General features: G+C 57.3%; 1 protein-coding gene across 4 annotated transcripts in view; it reads left to right on the forward strand.

The window, feature by feature from the left end:
• The window catches only part of CACNA2D2 (calcium voltage-gated channel auxiliary subunit alpha2delta 2), a 140,810-nt gene that overhangs the window by 67,364 nt on the left and 59,665 nt on the right, over window positions 1-13,781 (forward strand). For all 4 annotated transcript variants that reach the window (XM_025271910.3, XM_025271911.3, XM_025271912.3 and 1 more), the window contains exon 3: window positions 1,079-1,195. In XM_025271910.3, the coding sequence (XP_025127695.1) occupies window positions 1,079-1,195 (117 nt within the window). The remainder of the gene's footprint in view (window positions 1-1,078; window positions 1,196-13,781) is intronic.

Raw genomic sequence — 13,781 nt, forward strand, 5'->3', positions numbered from 1 at the left:
TTCTGCACAGCCCGATGGCAAAGTCTGGTGGCCGCGGTTCTGTTGTGGCGACCAGCCCGTGACCTTGTGCTGAAGGAGCCAGCTTGCAGCACAGATTTCCTGGGGTCACCTGGATGGATACGGGGGCTCATTCAGGCTCAGAGGCACATGTAGGAGTGTGCAGTGTGCAATCGCGCACACACACATACACGTGCACACACCTTAGACCCCTGTCGTGAACAAAGATGCCCACGGAAACCTGCTTCCACAGTTCACATACAGCCCCCAGGCTTCATCTAGCGGCCCTAACCCCACCCCATCCCAACACTCAGGCTCGTACACACAGATGGGTGTGTGTTGAGCCATAGCACACATTCACACACGCAGATGCTGACTCTCAGATTTACACCCTCACATGCATGTGCACACAGGCCAAGCCCCACCAAGGAAGAGGGGAAGCAGATTAATTCCCCCTATATGCCTTTTCTTCCCTGGTCCCTGTCCCCATATTCTTTGCCCAGAATGACAGAGGAGCCCCTTGGGGCACACTGAGCTCCCACAATGGTTTCTGCAAACGCTTTGGGGAAATGCCAGCAAAAGTAGGGTATGGATGCCTGAGCCTGTGTGGAGAGGTGGCTCTATGTGTGTGATGCATGTGTGGGTTTATGGGTGTGAGAGCACCTTCGTGTCGGTATGTGGGGTACAGCGTGTGCCTATTGGCTCCATCTCCCCACAGCACCCTGCCTTCCATCCAGCACCCTGCCCCCCGCTACTATTAGCAAGCCTGAGCCGGTCAGGGAGGTGCTGCTTGTGGCCCCTGGATGGGGAACCCTGAGTCCCAGAGAAGGCAGTGACAACCTCGTCCCACCGGACTCACACAAGCAGCGCAAGTGGAGCCATGGCCTTGAACTTCTTCCAAGTCTATCAGAGCTTGAGCGGGACCCCCAGACCTCCCTGTTCTCTCTCAATGGCCAAAGCTGGGGTCAGGGTAGAGGTGAGGACCGTTCCGTGGGGAACTGTGCAGCGAGGGTGTATGGACGCCATGTCTGAGGAGTGGGGGATCACCCTGGCCTCACCCCAGGCTTTTGCTTCCTTCCAGATCTACAAGGACAACAGGAATCTGTTTGAGGTGCAGGAGAATGAGCCTCAGAAGCTGGTGGAGAAGGTGGCAGGGGACATTGAGAGCCTGCTGGACAGGAAGGTGCAGGCCCTGAAGGTAGGTATGGTCGTGTGGGTGGAGGGAGGAGCAGAGTGGCCTGCACTGTGAGGGCACCGTCCCGACCTGCCGTGAACACACAGCCCTCCTGGCCCTCTGAAGCCAGGCCAGGCTGTCGCTGGCAGGCTGTGCCACGTGGACTGTGGGCAGCTGCTGGCAGGAGCAGGATGTTTTCCTGTGGAGTAGGCCCCTGACCCGGGGCCTCGGGGGCCCTGCATAAGTACAGTGGCAGCCCCGGTCCTGCCTCTGTTGGGCCTGGGGTCTTCCTGTTCCTCACTCTGCTTATGAGTGTGCCAGGGGTGAGCACTTGGCCAGGATGTGTGTGTGCACGCGTGCGTGCTTGGTCGTGTCTGACTGTTTGCCACCCCATGGATTGTAGCCTGCCAGGCTTTCTCTGTCCAGGGGATTCTCCAGGCAAGAATACTGGAGTGGGTTGCCATTCCCTTCTCCAGTGGATCTTCCCAACAAAGGGATCAAACCTGTGTCTCTGGCATTGGCAGGTGGATTCTTTACCACTGAGCCACCTGGGAATCCTCCCTGGCCAGGATAGTGACCTATTAGCTGGGAAGGTAGCCTGCAGACTCTGAGGCAGGAGGAGTGTGGAGGGCCCTGAACACCTTACAAAGAAGGCCACGGCCATGTGATTTTGGAGGCTGGCGCTCCTATTCTGCCCACAACTTCTCCACCTACCTCTGAGCCTCAGTGTTCCCGTCTCTACTGAGAGCTTGTGCCTGCCAGCTCCAAGACACCATGGTCCTGCGAGGTGACAGGACCTGCTGGTCCCCCTGACCAGGTCTACAAAGCCAGCAGACCCTGGTACTCAACCCACCCCCGGGAGAGCAGGTGGGAAACGGCTCCTGGAGCTGCAGGGTGCCCTGGGTGGGTTGTGCAGGAAAGAAGGGAGGGGGTCCAGGCTGCCCCCAGATCAGAGGCACAAACTGCTGCTGCCCCTGCCTGTGTCACAGAGATGTCCAGTAGAAAGGAATGAAATACTGGTACACATGTGGGTGGACAGCATGGATGAATATGAAAACATTACATTGAGGGAAAGAAGCTCGTCATAAGGAACACCTATTGTGTGATCCCATATCTGTGAGATGTCCACAGTAGGCAAAAGCATAGAAATGGAAACTACATTAGCAGTTGCCTAGGGCTGGAAGGGAGGGGACAGGGAGTGTCTGCTAATGGGTACAAGGTTTCTTTTTGGGGATGCTGAAAAAATTCTAAAATTAGAATGTGGTGATGAGTGCACAACTCTGAAAGGCTAAAAAAAGCCAACACTGAATTGTATATTTTATGTGAGTGAATTTTATAGTATCTCAGTAAAGCTGTCTTTTTTTAATGAGCAAGACCACACAAGCAAGGGTCCCAACAGGGTCACATCAGAGCAGCCAAACCCCCACCACATCCAGACCCTGGGAGGGGACTAGGAACCCCTTCTCCAGGAGCTGGGCCCTCCTGTGCCCCTGGCATCCCCTGCCTGTACCAGGTGACTTGGGATCATGAACTTGGGAAAGGCCGGCATCCAGGACCAGAGTGGGGGAACCCTCAGGGCATCCCACCCAGTGTGGACCCAGAGGCCCCAGAGCTGGGCCCAGCCTGACCTTGGGGTTCTCCTAGTCACAGGCAGGGAGACAGTTGAGGAAGTGGACTGTCATGGGGAGGAAGCAGAGCCAAGCCCCTATGAGGTGCAACAGTGTCCCCTGGTTGTAGGAACCATCTGCCTGCCTCATGCAGCCAGCGCACCATGGCCCACCTCTGTGCCTTGTGCCTAGAACTGAACACTCTGCCCTCCTTTCTCTCGTTCTCTCTTTGTCCTTCTCTCCCCACTTCATTCCAGATCCCCTGTTTGCCCTCTACTCCCTTGCTTTGCAGCCTGCCCCCTCCCCAGCTGCCTAGTGCACAGAGCACAGGCCACAAGCCCTGGACTTGCGTGAAACCATCTGACAGTTTTGGGAAGTGTCCCCCTTTACACCTGCTTCCCACCCTGGTTTTAGGACCAGTTACCTTGGCAGGGGTTGCTGAGCGGTGGTAACAGATGCCCCAGCTGCCCTCTACACAAGGAGCCCAGGGCCCAGCCCTGCCCAGCCCCTGCCCAGCCCCTCTGAGCATCCCAGGGTTGGAGTCACTCCCCCAGCTCCTTTCCCCACTCCTGGAGAAACAGGCAGCCTTCACAGCTGGGGGATGGGGGAGCCCAAAGCCTGGGGTCTTGATCCCCAGCCTCTCCCTATGCCCCACATGCCGGACTCTGCCCCAGAGACAGTGTGGAAGTCTGCCTCCTTCCCACCGAGTCCAGCCCAGGTGCCCATGGCCTGGTGCACACTGGTTCTCCAGGGAGGAACGACAGGAAGAGGCACTCACTGATCAGGTGCTCACCATGCTCTGAATCTGTCATGTCATCTCACAGCAGCCCCTGAGGAAGAGGGACACTGAGACTCGGACATGCCATGCGTTAGGCCAGGATATGGCCAAGCCAGGATTTGAACCCAGGTCTCTCTGACGCTAAGCCAGGCCCCTGACTGCCCACGTTAGTCCAGAGGTGTGCACGGAGCCCAGCACTCTCCCGGCCAATGAACCCCTCCTACTGCAACATCCCCCGCTCCAGACCCAGAAGATGCTCCTGTCCGTATCTCTGGGGCAAGGAGAGGACCATCCCTCACCTGCCTTGGTCCTGGTTGTTCAAGATGAGCTTTGCTCTTCATTGTTCATTTTGCTTTTAATCGAGCTCTGGCTCCTTTCTCCTTTCCCACATGTGTTTGCAGCCTGAGTGCATGTGGAGAGAGGGATGTTGGGGGTCTGGACCTCTCCACACTCCATTGTCCTTCTCGCCCTGGACCCCATCCAAGAATCTAACTTAAATCCTCTTGCCCTGGTCTGCAGTTTTAATGTGGGGCTTGAAAGGAGGGGACCGAGCAACACAGGACGGAAGTTCATTGTCTCATCTAATCAGGGACAGTCAGTTGTTTGTAACAAGTTTCTCCAAGCTGCACAGAGTGGTTTTCCCAGCCAAGAACCAGGCAGAGCAGGCCAAGTCAGGGATTTCGCAATGCCAGGCAAGCAGCCTCCTGAAGCCCAGGACACCTGCTAGGGCCTCAGCTTAGGAGACATGGAGGGGACCTTCTAGGGACATCTGCTATCCTGGAGGATGGGTCCTCTGAGACAGAGCCTGCTTTGTTTGGGTCTTGAGTTCCAGGAGGGGTAGGGAGGTGCCTCACTTTCTATCACACATTGGAGGCAGAGCTGGACCCAAGTCAGGACCCTCTTGTCCTCCCAGATGGAGCCTCTCAGAGCCTCTTCCTCAGAAAGGTCATCTCTTGGTTGTATTCCTTCCTCCATCCATTCTTCAGCACTCACTAAAGGCCTACTGTGCGCCAGGCCAGTGCTGGGAATGCAGTGAGGAAGGACAGGCCCCGTTCCTGTCCTCTTGGAGCTCTCAGTCTCATCCTGTCCAAGGCCTTAGTTTATCCCTCTGGAAAATGAGGACATGAGACCATCCCTGCCCAGTACTTCCGGTTTCACAGCTCCAGGAGTCATCATTTATAAAGGCCACAGTGAAAAGAGTGTCTCTGAAGGTCATGTCACCTTCAGCACCATCCTGGGCACCCCTGCTGTGGGGCTCAGGGGAGAGGCCATGGGAGGTGAGACGTGACCCCACTGTGGGGCATCCCAGGCTGCCCTCAGGGACAAGGCCAAGGGCAGCGTGGCTCAGTGAGCGTGGTTCCTAGAGAACGGAAGCCCAGAGCCAGAGCAGCCATGCCAGAGCAGGTTGTTAAGGAACACCAGTGTGGCAGCTAGAAGCCTGATCTCAGGGACACCTTTACACCTCCAACCTCAAATAAGCTGGAGGCAGTGAATTTCTGGCGGAGATCCAGGACCTGGAGACTTTGGCCCTTGAGCTCTGCCCTCCCACCCCGCCCACCACCCCGAGCCTGTGTTCCTCATGCTCCCCCTCAGCTCCTTCTCATTGTCCTGGGGGCCCAGACCCTTCTAGAGCCCATGCCTTTGCATCTTTGCCTTCATGCAGCGTTTTTAACCCCGTGGTCACACTGGAGTCACCTGCAGGGCTTTTAAATCGTGATGCCTAGGCCCCACCCTAGACCGCATATAGTAGATTATGTAGGGATGAGGCTGGGCTTCAGTATTTCTCAGTGGTCCACAGATGATTCAGTGTCGAATCAGAGTTCAGGACATTTCCCCTAAAAAGGCAGAAATAATTTCTTTCCACAATTACTGGCCTCTTTCTGAGTGTCTACCAAGTGCGCAGCCTAAGATAAGCTGAAACACTTCAGATGTCTGCAGATCCTCCTTGCAACCCAGAGTTACCCGCTCCTATCCCAATTTTGGGCTTCCCTGGTGGCTTAGACTGTAGACAGTCTGCCTGCAATGCGGGAGACCAGGGTTTGATCCCTAGGTCGGGAAGATCTTCTGGAGAAGGAAATGGCAACCTACTCCAGTATTCTTGCCTGGAGAATTCCACAGACAGAGGAGTCTGGCGGGCTACCATCCATGGGGTTACAGAGTCAGACACAACTGAGAGACTTTGCATATGTACATACATACATCCCCATTTTACATTTGAGGAAGCAACCCCAGAGGGGTTACACCACTGCCCCACATCTCAGAGCAAAACTAGACTAGAGATTCGGGTCCTCGGGCTCCAAACCCCAGAAACTGCCCTCCTCTGTGCTGCCGCTAGTGGCCAGGTGCTTGCTGTCCACAAGGGGACAGGGCCAAGGGAGGAGCAGGTGGGTCCCCTCTGGCAGGGACTTGCTCTGGGATGACCTAATGACCTTGGACCAGGCCTTGCCCCTGCTGCATCTTCCTTGGGCAGTGGAGACAAGACACTGAGCAGCCCCCCTAGCCCAACCCCGTGATGCCCAGAGGGATGGGGCAGTGGGGAGGCACATTGGTGGCTCTGGTCCTAGGGGTTCCAATGGGCAGCATTCCCACCATCAGTTGCCTCTCTGGGGAGCGAGCATCATTTAAAAAGTAAAATTAAAAACCCTTCTGCACAGAGCCGCCCTGCTTTTGCCGCTAATGGCCACTTAACCCAATTAAACTGATGCATTGTTGGCAGTGGCTGGGTCTGTTCAGGAACTGCGCTCTGGGCTGAGTGTTCAGAGGAGCAGGAGGAGTGAGCCAGGGAGGGAGCCAAGGGGCCAGGGGCTGTGGGGCAGACCACCTGCCATAGTCAGGAGGGACAGTGTTCTGCCTAGCTCCCCCTGACTTGCTGCTTGCTTTCTCAGACTTCACCTCATAAGGGTTTCTTGGTGTTGGTGCTGTGGACATTTTGAGCAGGATGATTCTTTGCTGTGGGGGCTGTCTTGTGCATTGCAGGTGGTTAAGCAGCGTCCTGACCCTCTGCCTGCTAGAGGCCAGTGTACATCACTCCCCCAGTTACAAGAACCAGAAATGTCCCCAAGTGTTGCCAGATATCCTCTGGGGGCAAAGTCCCGTTTGGTTGAAAACCACTGGTCTGATGAAACAGAGAGCTGCAGTCATTATAGAAACCTCAGAAGCAGGGTGACATTGGGGACCTCAGAGAGATGCAGACAGAATGGAGCAGCCCGAACAGGTGCATGATCCCTGCAGTTCAAAGGGGAAAGAGTGAGCTTGGGGCAGCCTGGAGGAGGCGTCATGAATTGTAGGGGGAATGTTCGCCCTTGGAGGCAGCTGAAGGCCAGATCAAAGCTGGGTCCACAGATACATTCATGGATGGAGGTTGGACAAGCAGAGGGGTCCTGGGAAGACAGGGCCGGGGTACCACCTGCTGCCAAGGCCTGGCCCAGAGTCAGAGCCACTTGAGTATTTGCAGAACAGAGGCTAGGGCTGCGGCTCCGGGTCCTGGCTGGAGGTCACCCTCTGGGGTCTGACTCCAGACCAGGGAAGCTCTGAAAGGCACACGAATGGTGGACACACAGGCAGGGAATTCTGCAGCAGCAGCTGCCTCCGCCCACCCTTCTCTGGGCAATTAAAAGGTGTTTACGTGGGGCTGGCGGCGGCTTCTGCCTCCCTTCCATTATGACCATTAAGAGATCTTGACCCTTCCACTTTTCCTGCTCTTAAAAGGAGCCGCGGACACGTGGAGCCAATTAGGCGCACATGTGGGCGACGAGGGCCCAAGCAGCCTTTTCTCCCTGATTGCCGCGTTTACGGCTGATTATTCTCCCCTCACCCAAACAGCGCCGCGGATTCCTGGCAAGGTGCCACTGCCACCCAGGGGAGCCAGCTGAGGCCCCCGGGGATGGGGGAGTGTTGAGTTAGTGAATGGGCATCCACCGGGTGCCACTGTGTGGGAGCCCTGGGACACCTCTGCATAAGACCGACCACTCGGGAGTTGGGGTCAGAAGGAGCACTTTGGAGGAGGTGGGCCACCTGAGTGTGGAAGGGATGAAGAACCGACGTCCACTTGCTGTGCACCCTAGGGTCCTGGGCCCCAGCGTGAGTCCTGGGCAAAGAGGCTTCTCCTAGGTTGGTGGATGCACATATGGGAGCCTGCCCCCGCCTGCATCCCTGCTGGGTGGCTGAAAATGCACAGACCTTTTGAAGGTGCCCAGGCTGAGCTAGCGGGACAGGGAGCTGGCCTCCCTGGGAACAGACAGGGAGACAGTGCGGGAGGGATGTGGCTAGGGAATGGCCAAGGATCCTCAGGGAAATCCTGTCATTCCCTCCTCTTCGCCCGCCTGCCTGACCTCCTTCCAGAGGTCCGGAAGGGCTGAGCTGTGGGTTTCGGGCTGGACTTCCCTGGTCCCTGGGATTACCCCTATGGTGCAGGCTCCTTTCCCTGCTCCTCCTGCAAAGTCCAGGGGCCTCAGGAGGGGTCAGAAGAGCTGTGGTCACTCCTCACATCCACTGGCCGAAGGAAGAGGCCAGAGGTGCAATGTCTTTGAGGGTCTTACACCCTCTCACCCGCGGCTTCCCTGCCGTGTTCTCTCCCATGACTAACGGGAAAGGCTGACTGTTGCTGCACATCAGGCATGTTGCGTCCCCCGACCAGCAGCGCCTACCTCCTGTGGGGTGCGTGACCGAGGCACCCCAGGCCCAGGTCTCACCCCAGGCCCAGGTCTCACCCCAGGCCCAGGTCTCACCCCAGGACGGGGTATCTGAGCCTCTCCTACCCGGTGGCCCTGCTCATGAGGCCAGGTGCATCCCCTGGGGGCAGCATTCAGTCTCCCTGTCATTCGCTTGCTCTCTCTGTCATTCAGCAAACCTTCTCCACTGCCCCCAGCCTTACCCTGGGTGTGGGGCCTCTCTCTGCTCATGGTGGGACAGAATTCCCATTTTACAGATGAGGAAACAGAGGCTCAGAGGTGATGCCAACCCAACTACTGCCTGGCTGAGACAGGGTCATGGTTCCCCCTGCTCCACTGGCTCCCGAGCCAATGTGCCTACCCCTCTGGAGCTCCCAGGGATGGAGAAGCAGAGCCGTGCTGACTGGGGCAGAGAGGAAGAAGCCCAGGGTTGGGAAGGGAAATGGTGAGGGTCTGCCAGACAGAGGGCAAAGCACAAGCAAGGGCAGGAGCTCTACTGGGGACCCTGGAGAACAGGTGGTCAGGGCAGCTGGATGCACATGCAGGCTGGGACTCACTGCCGTGTGTTCCCTTTTTGACACCCCTGCCCCTGCCCACCACAGGAGGGGATTCTAGGGCATGGGGTAGGGCGGAGGGCCATTGGCCGAATGGAGAAAATGAACCCTGGGACCAAGGGTGATTGATTTGCTGGACTCGTTCCCCAGAGGCAAGCACTGTGGGAGGAGCCTCTCCTACTCTGCCCACCTCCCCATGTGTCCTAGCTGGCAAGGGGGAGGGGGCACAGATGCTAGGAAGCAGAGTAAAAGGGCCTGCAGGTGCCACAGGGACAAGCCAGTCTAATTCAGGATCAGAGAAGTGAGAAATTTAATTGAGTTTTAATAGTGTCTGGCCCTTTGTTCTGAAATCCCCATGTACAAGGGCTGGGGGAGGTGGTGTGCGTCTAAGGCAGGGCGGGCTAGTGGCCCTCCAGGATGACAGACTTCGAGGGGACAGAAAACAAGCTATGAGGTGTGCAGATCGGCTGACATGAGAGGGCAAGTCTAAGAAGACAGCCGGGAGGAGGTGGTGTTTGAGCTGAGCCTTGGAAGGTTGGCAGAGGGGCAGTGCCTGGGGGTTTCCGAAGGTGGAGAAAAGGAAGAAGGAAGGCACAAGCCCTAGCCTAGCAGTGAAGTGACTCAGACTGAATCTGCTGAGACAAGGGTTGTGGCCTGGGAAGGGAGCCAGGAAGGTGCAGCCTGTGCGTAACTATTTCCACTGGAGGGCAGAGAGTATGGGGAGGTGACAGAGGCAGGCAGAAGGGCCCACCATCTGAGTTCTGGGGCGGTCACTGCATATTTGTAAACGCGACCCTTTTGAAACCACCAGCAGTTCTCAGAGCAGCCAGTCACCTCTCTCAGCCCATTTTCTGTGGCTCAGAATACCCAGCGAGCAGTGTCTGTAGCAGTGGGTATCTGAAGAAGAGTGAATTGTGGGAGTGCGGGTGGGGAGGGCATGGGGGGCTCTGGGGTTCTGAGAAGGGCCTCAGGTCCCTCGTGGATCCCTCAGCTGTCTTCTCCAAGCCCACACCTGAGGACTGGACCAAGCACCATAGTGACACCAGGCAGGGGCCTGTGAGGTCGACCCTGCCTCAGTGTGTCATGGGTTATCTGGTCTTCCGTGTCTTGCTTCCTTCAGCCTCTGTTTACTGAGTGCTGAGCACCTCGTGTGTACAGGTTACCAGCTACAGGGACACCTGCAGGGCACCTCCTTTGAGGCATACTGTCTGCTCAAGGTGACAGGGGTGTGACCCATGCCACGAAGTGTGGATCCAGGATGGTGAGCCTGTGGATATTGACCAGGTCTAGGGGAATTGGGATGGCAGGAAAGAGGAGTGTTACTGGAGTCTCAGCCAGGCAGAGGAGAGGAAGGAAGAGAATCCAAGGCAGAGGGCACTGCTGCTGCTGCTGCTAAGTCGCTTCAGTCGTGTCCAACTCTGTGCGACCCCATAGATGGCAGCCCAACAGGCTCCCCCGTCCCTGGGATTCTCCAGGCAAGAACACTGGACTGGGTTGCCATTTCCTTCTCTAATGGATGAAAGTGAAAAGTGAAAGTGAGGTCGCTCAGTCGCATCCGACTCTTAGCGACCCCGTGGACTACAGCCTACCAGGCTCCTCCATCCATGGGATTTTCCAGGCAAGAGTACTGGAGTGGGGTGCCATTGCCTTCTCCAGCAGAGGGCACAGCAGAGTACAAAGGCCAGAGGTAGAAAGAGTGTGTGCGTGGCATGTTTGGACATCTGCCCACGCCTGGAGGCAGAGGGCTTCACCTCTGGCTGGCTCCTCAGAGCACGTGCATGGAGGCACTGGGAGGTGGGCCTCGGGATAGAGGCGGGAATGGGCTGTGCCCCGTGTGGGTGCTGTTCCTTGGAGTCTAGCTGCGACCTCACCCAGTGACCACAAGCTGGGTCGTCCTGACCTTACACTACCCCCAAAAGAACCTCTGACCAAGAGTCCCCAGTAGGAAGGTGGAATGTGGCACATAATACAGGTGAGCAAGAGGTGGCCAAGAATTAAGGGCCTCACCCTGCACCATGTGCAGCCCGCACACTGCCCTTGAGTGGCACCAAGCCCTTGGTAACGCTCGCACTCTCTGAGCCTCAGTTTTCTTACCTGTCCAGTAGAACCACAAGCGCAGCTTCACAGATCCATCATCAGAGCTTATGCCCAGGCCGTGGTGACATCAGCTGAGCATGGGCACCATGCCGATGTGAGGTGGGATGGACCCCAGTGGACAAGACTGACCTGTGCTCCTTCAGCCCCGCCCCACCCTGCTGGTAGGCCAACACGAGGCTGTAGGACCTCATGCCAGCTCTACCCCCTCTCCTACCTCATCCAAAGCCTGTCCCCAGCTCCCACCTCTGTGGGCCACACTGTCCAGGCTGCTCGATGCTTCCTGCCTCCTGGCACAGGCCTTGGGGCCCTTATTTGAGAGGCTGGTCACGGTTGCCAGGCCCTTTGTTCCAGCCTTCCGGTGTTTGCCCACTCTGTGCCTCGGCGAATGGGAGTCGCAGCATGTTTGCTGTGTCAACACCAGCTGGAGCCTAGTTATCAAGATAGCCCAGGGTACGAGGCCCCATCCGCCAGCTGCCCAGGTCCCTGGGGTCCAGCCCCTTCCTGGGCGGTTGGGGCAGATGGGCCAGTGGGGCAGCTCCCATGCCTCACCCATTTACCCACAGGACTGCCCGACCTGGGCTGGGCAAGTGGCTGGAAGCAGCAAAGACAGCCCTAGGGAGGAAACTGGACTCAGGTCAGGCACAGTGTCATCTTGGTATGACTCAGGAGGACTCCCTGGTAGAGTCAGCCTCCAAGCCTTTGAAGGCTAGATTTGGGGCTTATCCACCCTCTATGCAGAAGGCCTTTGACCTCCTGGGCCCTGGTGCCAGCCCTCTCCTCCCTGGGTTCCCAGTCATCAGATCCAGAGACATCAGAGGAGAGGGGGCCTGAACAGTCCAGCAGATGGACAGATGGATGGACAGGCAGTGAGACGGAGTCCAGGCAAGAGATCAGAACTCCAGGAGAGGACTCGAGGGGGCCTGAGCCAGGCCAGCTGACATGCACGTGTGAGCCATGCAGGTGTGGGAAGGTGGGGGAGCCACAGTACTGGGGAGGGCAGAGGTGGGCAGCCTCTGGCTGGTGGCTTGTACTGAGGGGTGCCTGTCACAGACAGACAGGGGAACAGAGGTCCAGAGACAGGGAGCAACTTGCCCTGAGCCTCAGGTTCCCCGCCCTTTAACCAAGGCTGTTCCACCACTTGGGGGCCTCATCCTTGGGCCACATGACAGAGCTGAATCTTTAAACACTATTTACTTATGAATGAGACCCCCACCCACTTCATCAGTAGGTTTTCCGGAAATGAATCTCCAAGGGTGACTCACCCAGGAGACCGAGGCCTCTGAGGCATGGACCAGGCAGGCGTCTGGGTCAGGAAGCAGAAGGGCCAAGTGAGATCTCAGGTACGGCACTGCTGCATCAGCTGTATGGGCTTTGCTGGTGATTTCCCATCTCGGACCCTCAGTTTCCTTATCTGTAAAATGGGTGGTAAGAGTCCATCCGGCGGGATTGCCGAGAGGGTCATCCAAGGTGAGACTTGATCAGTTCATAGACATGCGTGTGCCATGGAGTTATCGCTGTTACACAGAGGGGGCTTGGTCCACAGCAAAGATCCCCATCACTTGACCTCACTTTGGGAGCGTGTGGAAAAGCACTCCAGTTACCTTGAAGTGTGGAGACTGAGGCTGAGGCTGGAAGGATGGAGGAATCTGCCTGTCAGAGGGGAGGGAAAAGCATTGGGAAAGGGAGCAGCATGCAGGGGCCCTGGGGATGGGGAGGGAGGGTCACACAGAGTCCATTGTGGCTGCAGATCAGCTTGGGGTAGGGGAGCACCGCTGAGACCCTCTGGGTCTCGAATGTTCACATGCAGGACCCCCACCACAAGCAAAAGCCCCCACCCAAAGACACAAGCTTGTTGGGGAGGGAGTGGTGGTGGAGGAGCACATGTGAGTGTGGGCATGTGTGTGTGTGTGTGTGTGTACATGCACGCACATGTACGTGCACTCCACAATCTCTCAGTGATGTGACACGGATCTTTCCCCACCCGTCTGATACCTAGGCCTCCTTTTATCAAATATTCTTCTGCTAATCTCATCTCTCTGGGTGACTGCCGTGTAATTAGCTCATTTTGCAAAATATTTCATCTGTCATATTTTCGCCTCACCTTTTCCTTCTCCCAGGAATGGGTAGGAGTGGACGTGGTGAGGGAGGATTTCTAGGCCTGGGGCCACCTCACAGGTCAGCTCTGGCCCTGCCCCCTGCGCACAGGGCCCGCCACATGCACCGGTACCTGCACAGTGCCTCCCCAATGCACATCCCAAACCCAGGGCCTGGTGAGCAGCGGGAGGTCAGTGGGCAGAGCCTGAGTGTCAGTGTCCTTTCTGGGTCAGGAGGAAGGGATGGTTCAGGCCTGACTGAGCCCTGCCTGGGGGGGGGGCACCTGTGCACTCCTGGTCATACCTGGGGACAACTCAGGCCCAAGGCGGGCTCAGACTAATGAGCTCCGATGTGGGCACATGTAATGGCAGGCAGGGATAAGGCAGGATGCCAGGTGGCCTCTGCTTGGCACAGGTGGCCATGTGTGGATGGACTGAGCCCCAGGTGTGCAATAAACACTTGGTTCCTAAGAGCCCCAGTGATCTTTCATTATTACCTATCTGCCTCCTGGGCCCCAGTGGACACGGTCTCACAGAGGGTGGCTTACCCCAAGCCCCCCCACACTAGCACTCACCCACCCCAGCCAGTGTCGGGTCTAGCTGTGAGATGGGGGCTGTTCGAACGGTGGACTGTACCCAGGGCACGTGTAGAGGCCCCTGATGGACCACACCCGAGGGAGTGGAAGCAAGAGAAGGCGGGGAGAGAGTGGGGGGCCAGGCATGAGGGAAAGTAGGCCTCATCCCTGACCCAGCAGGATGGCTCTGGCCAGGGGGCCCTGGAGGTGGGGCCAAGCAGAGGGAGCCGTCTCTG

Source organism: Bubalus bubalis, chromosome 21 (assembly GCF_019923935.1).
Source record: "Bubalus bubalis isolate 160015118507 breed Murrah chromosome 21, NDDB_SH_1, whole genome shotgun sequence".
Taxonomy (NCBI): domain Eukaryota; kingdom Metazoa; phylum Chordata; class Mammalia; order Artiodactyla; family Bovidae; genus Bubalus; species Bubalus bubalis.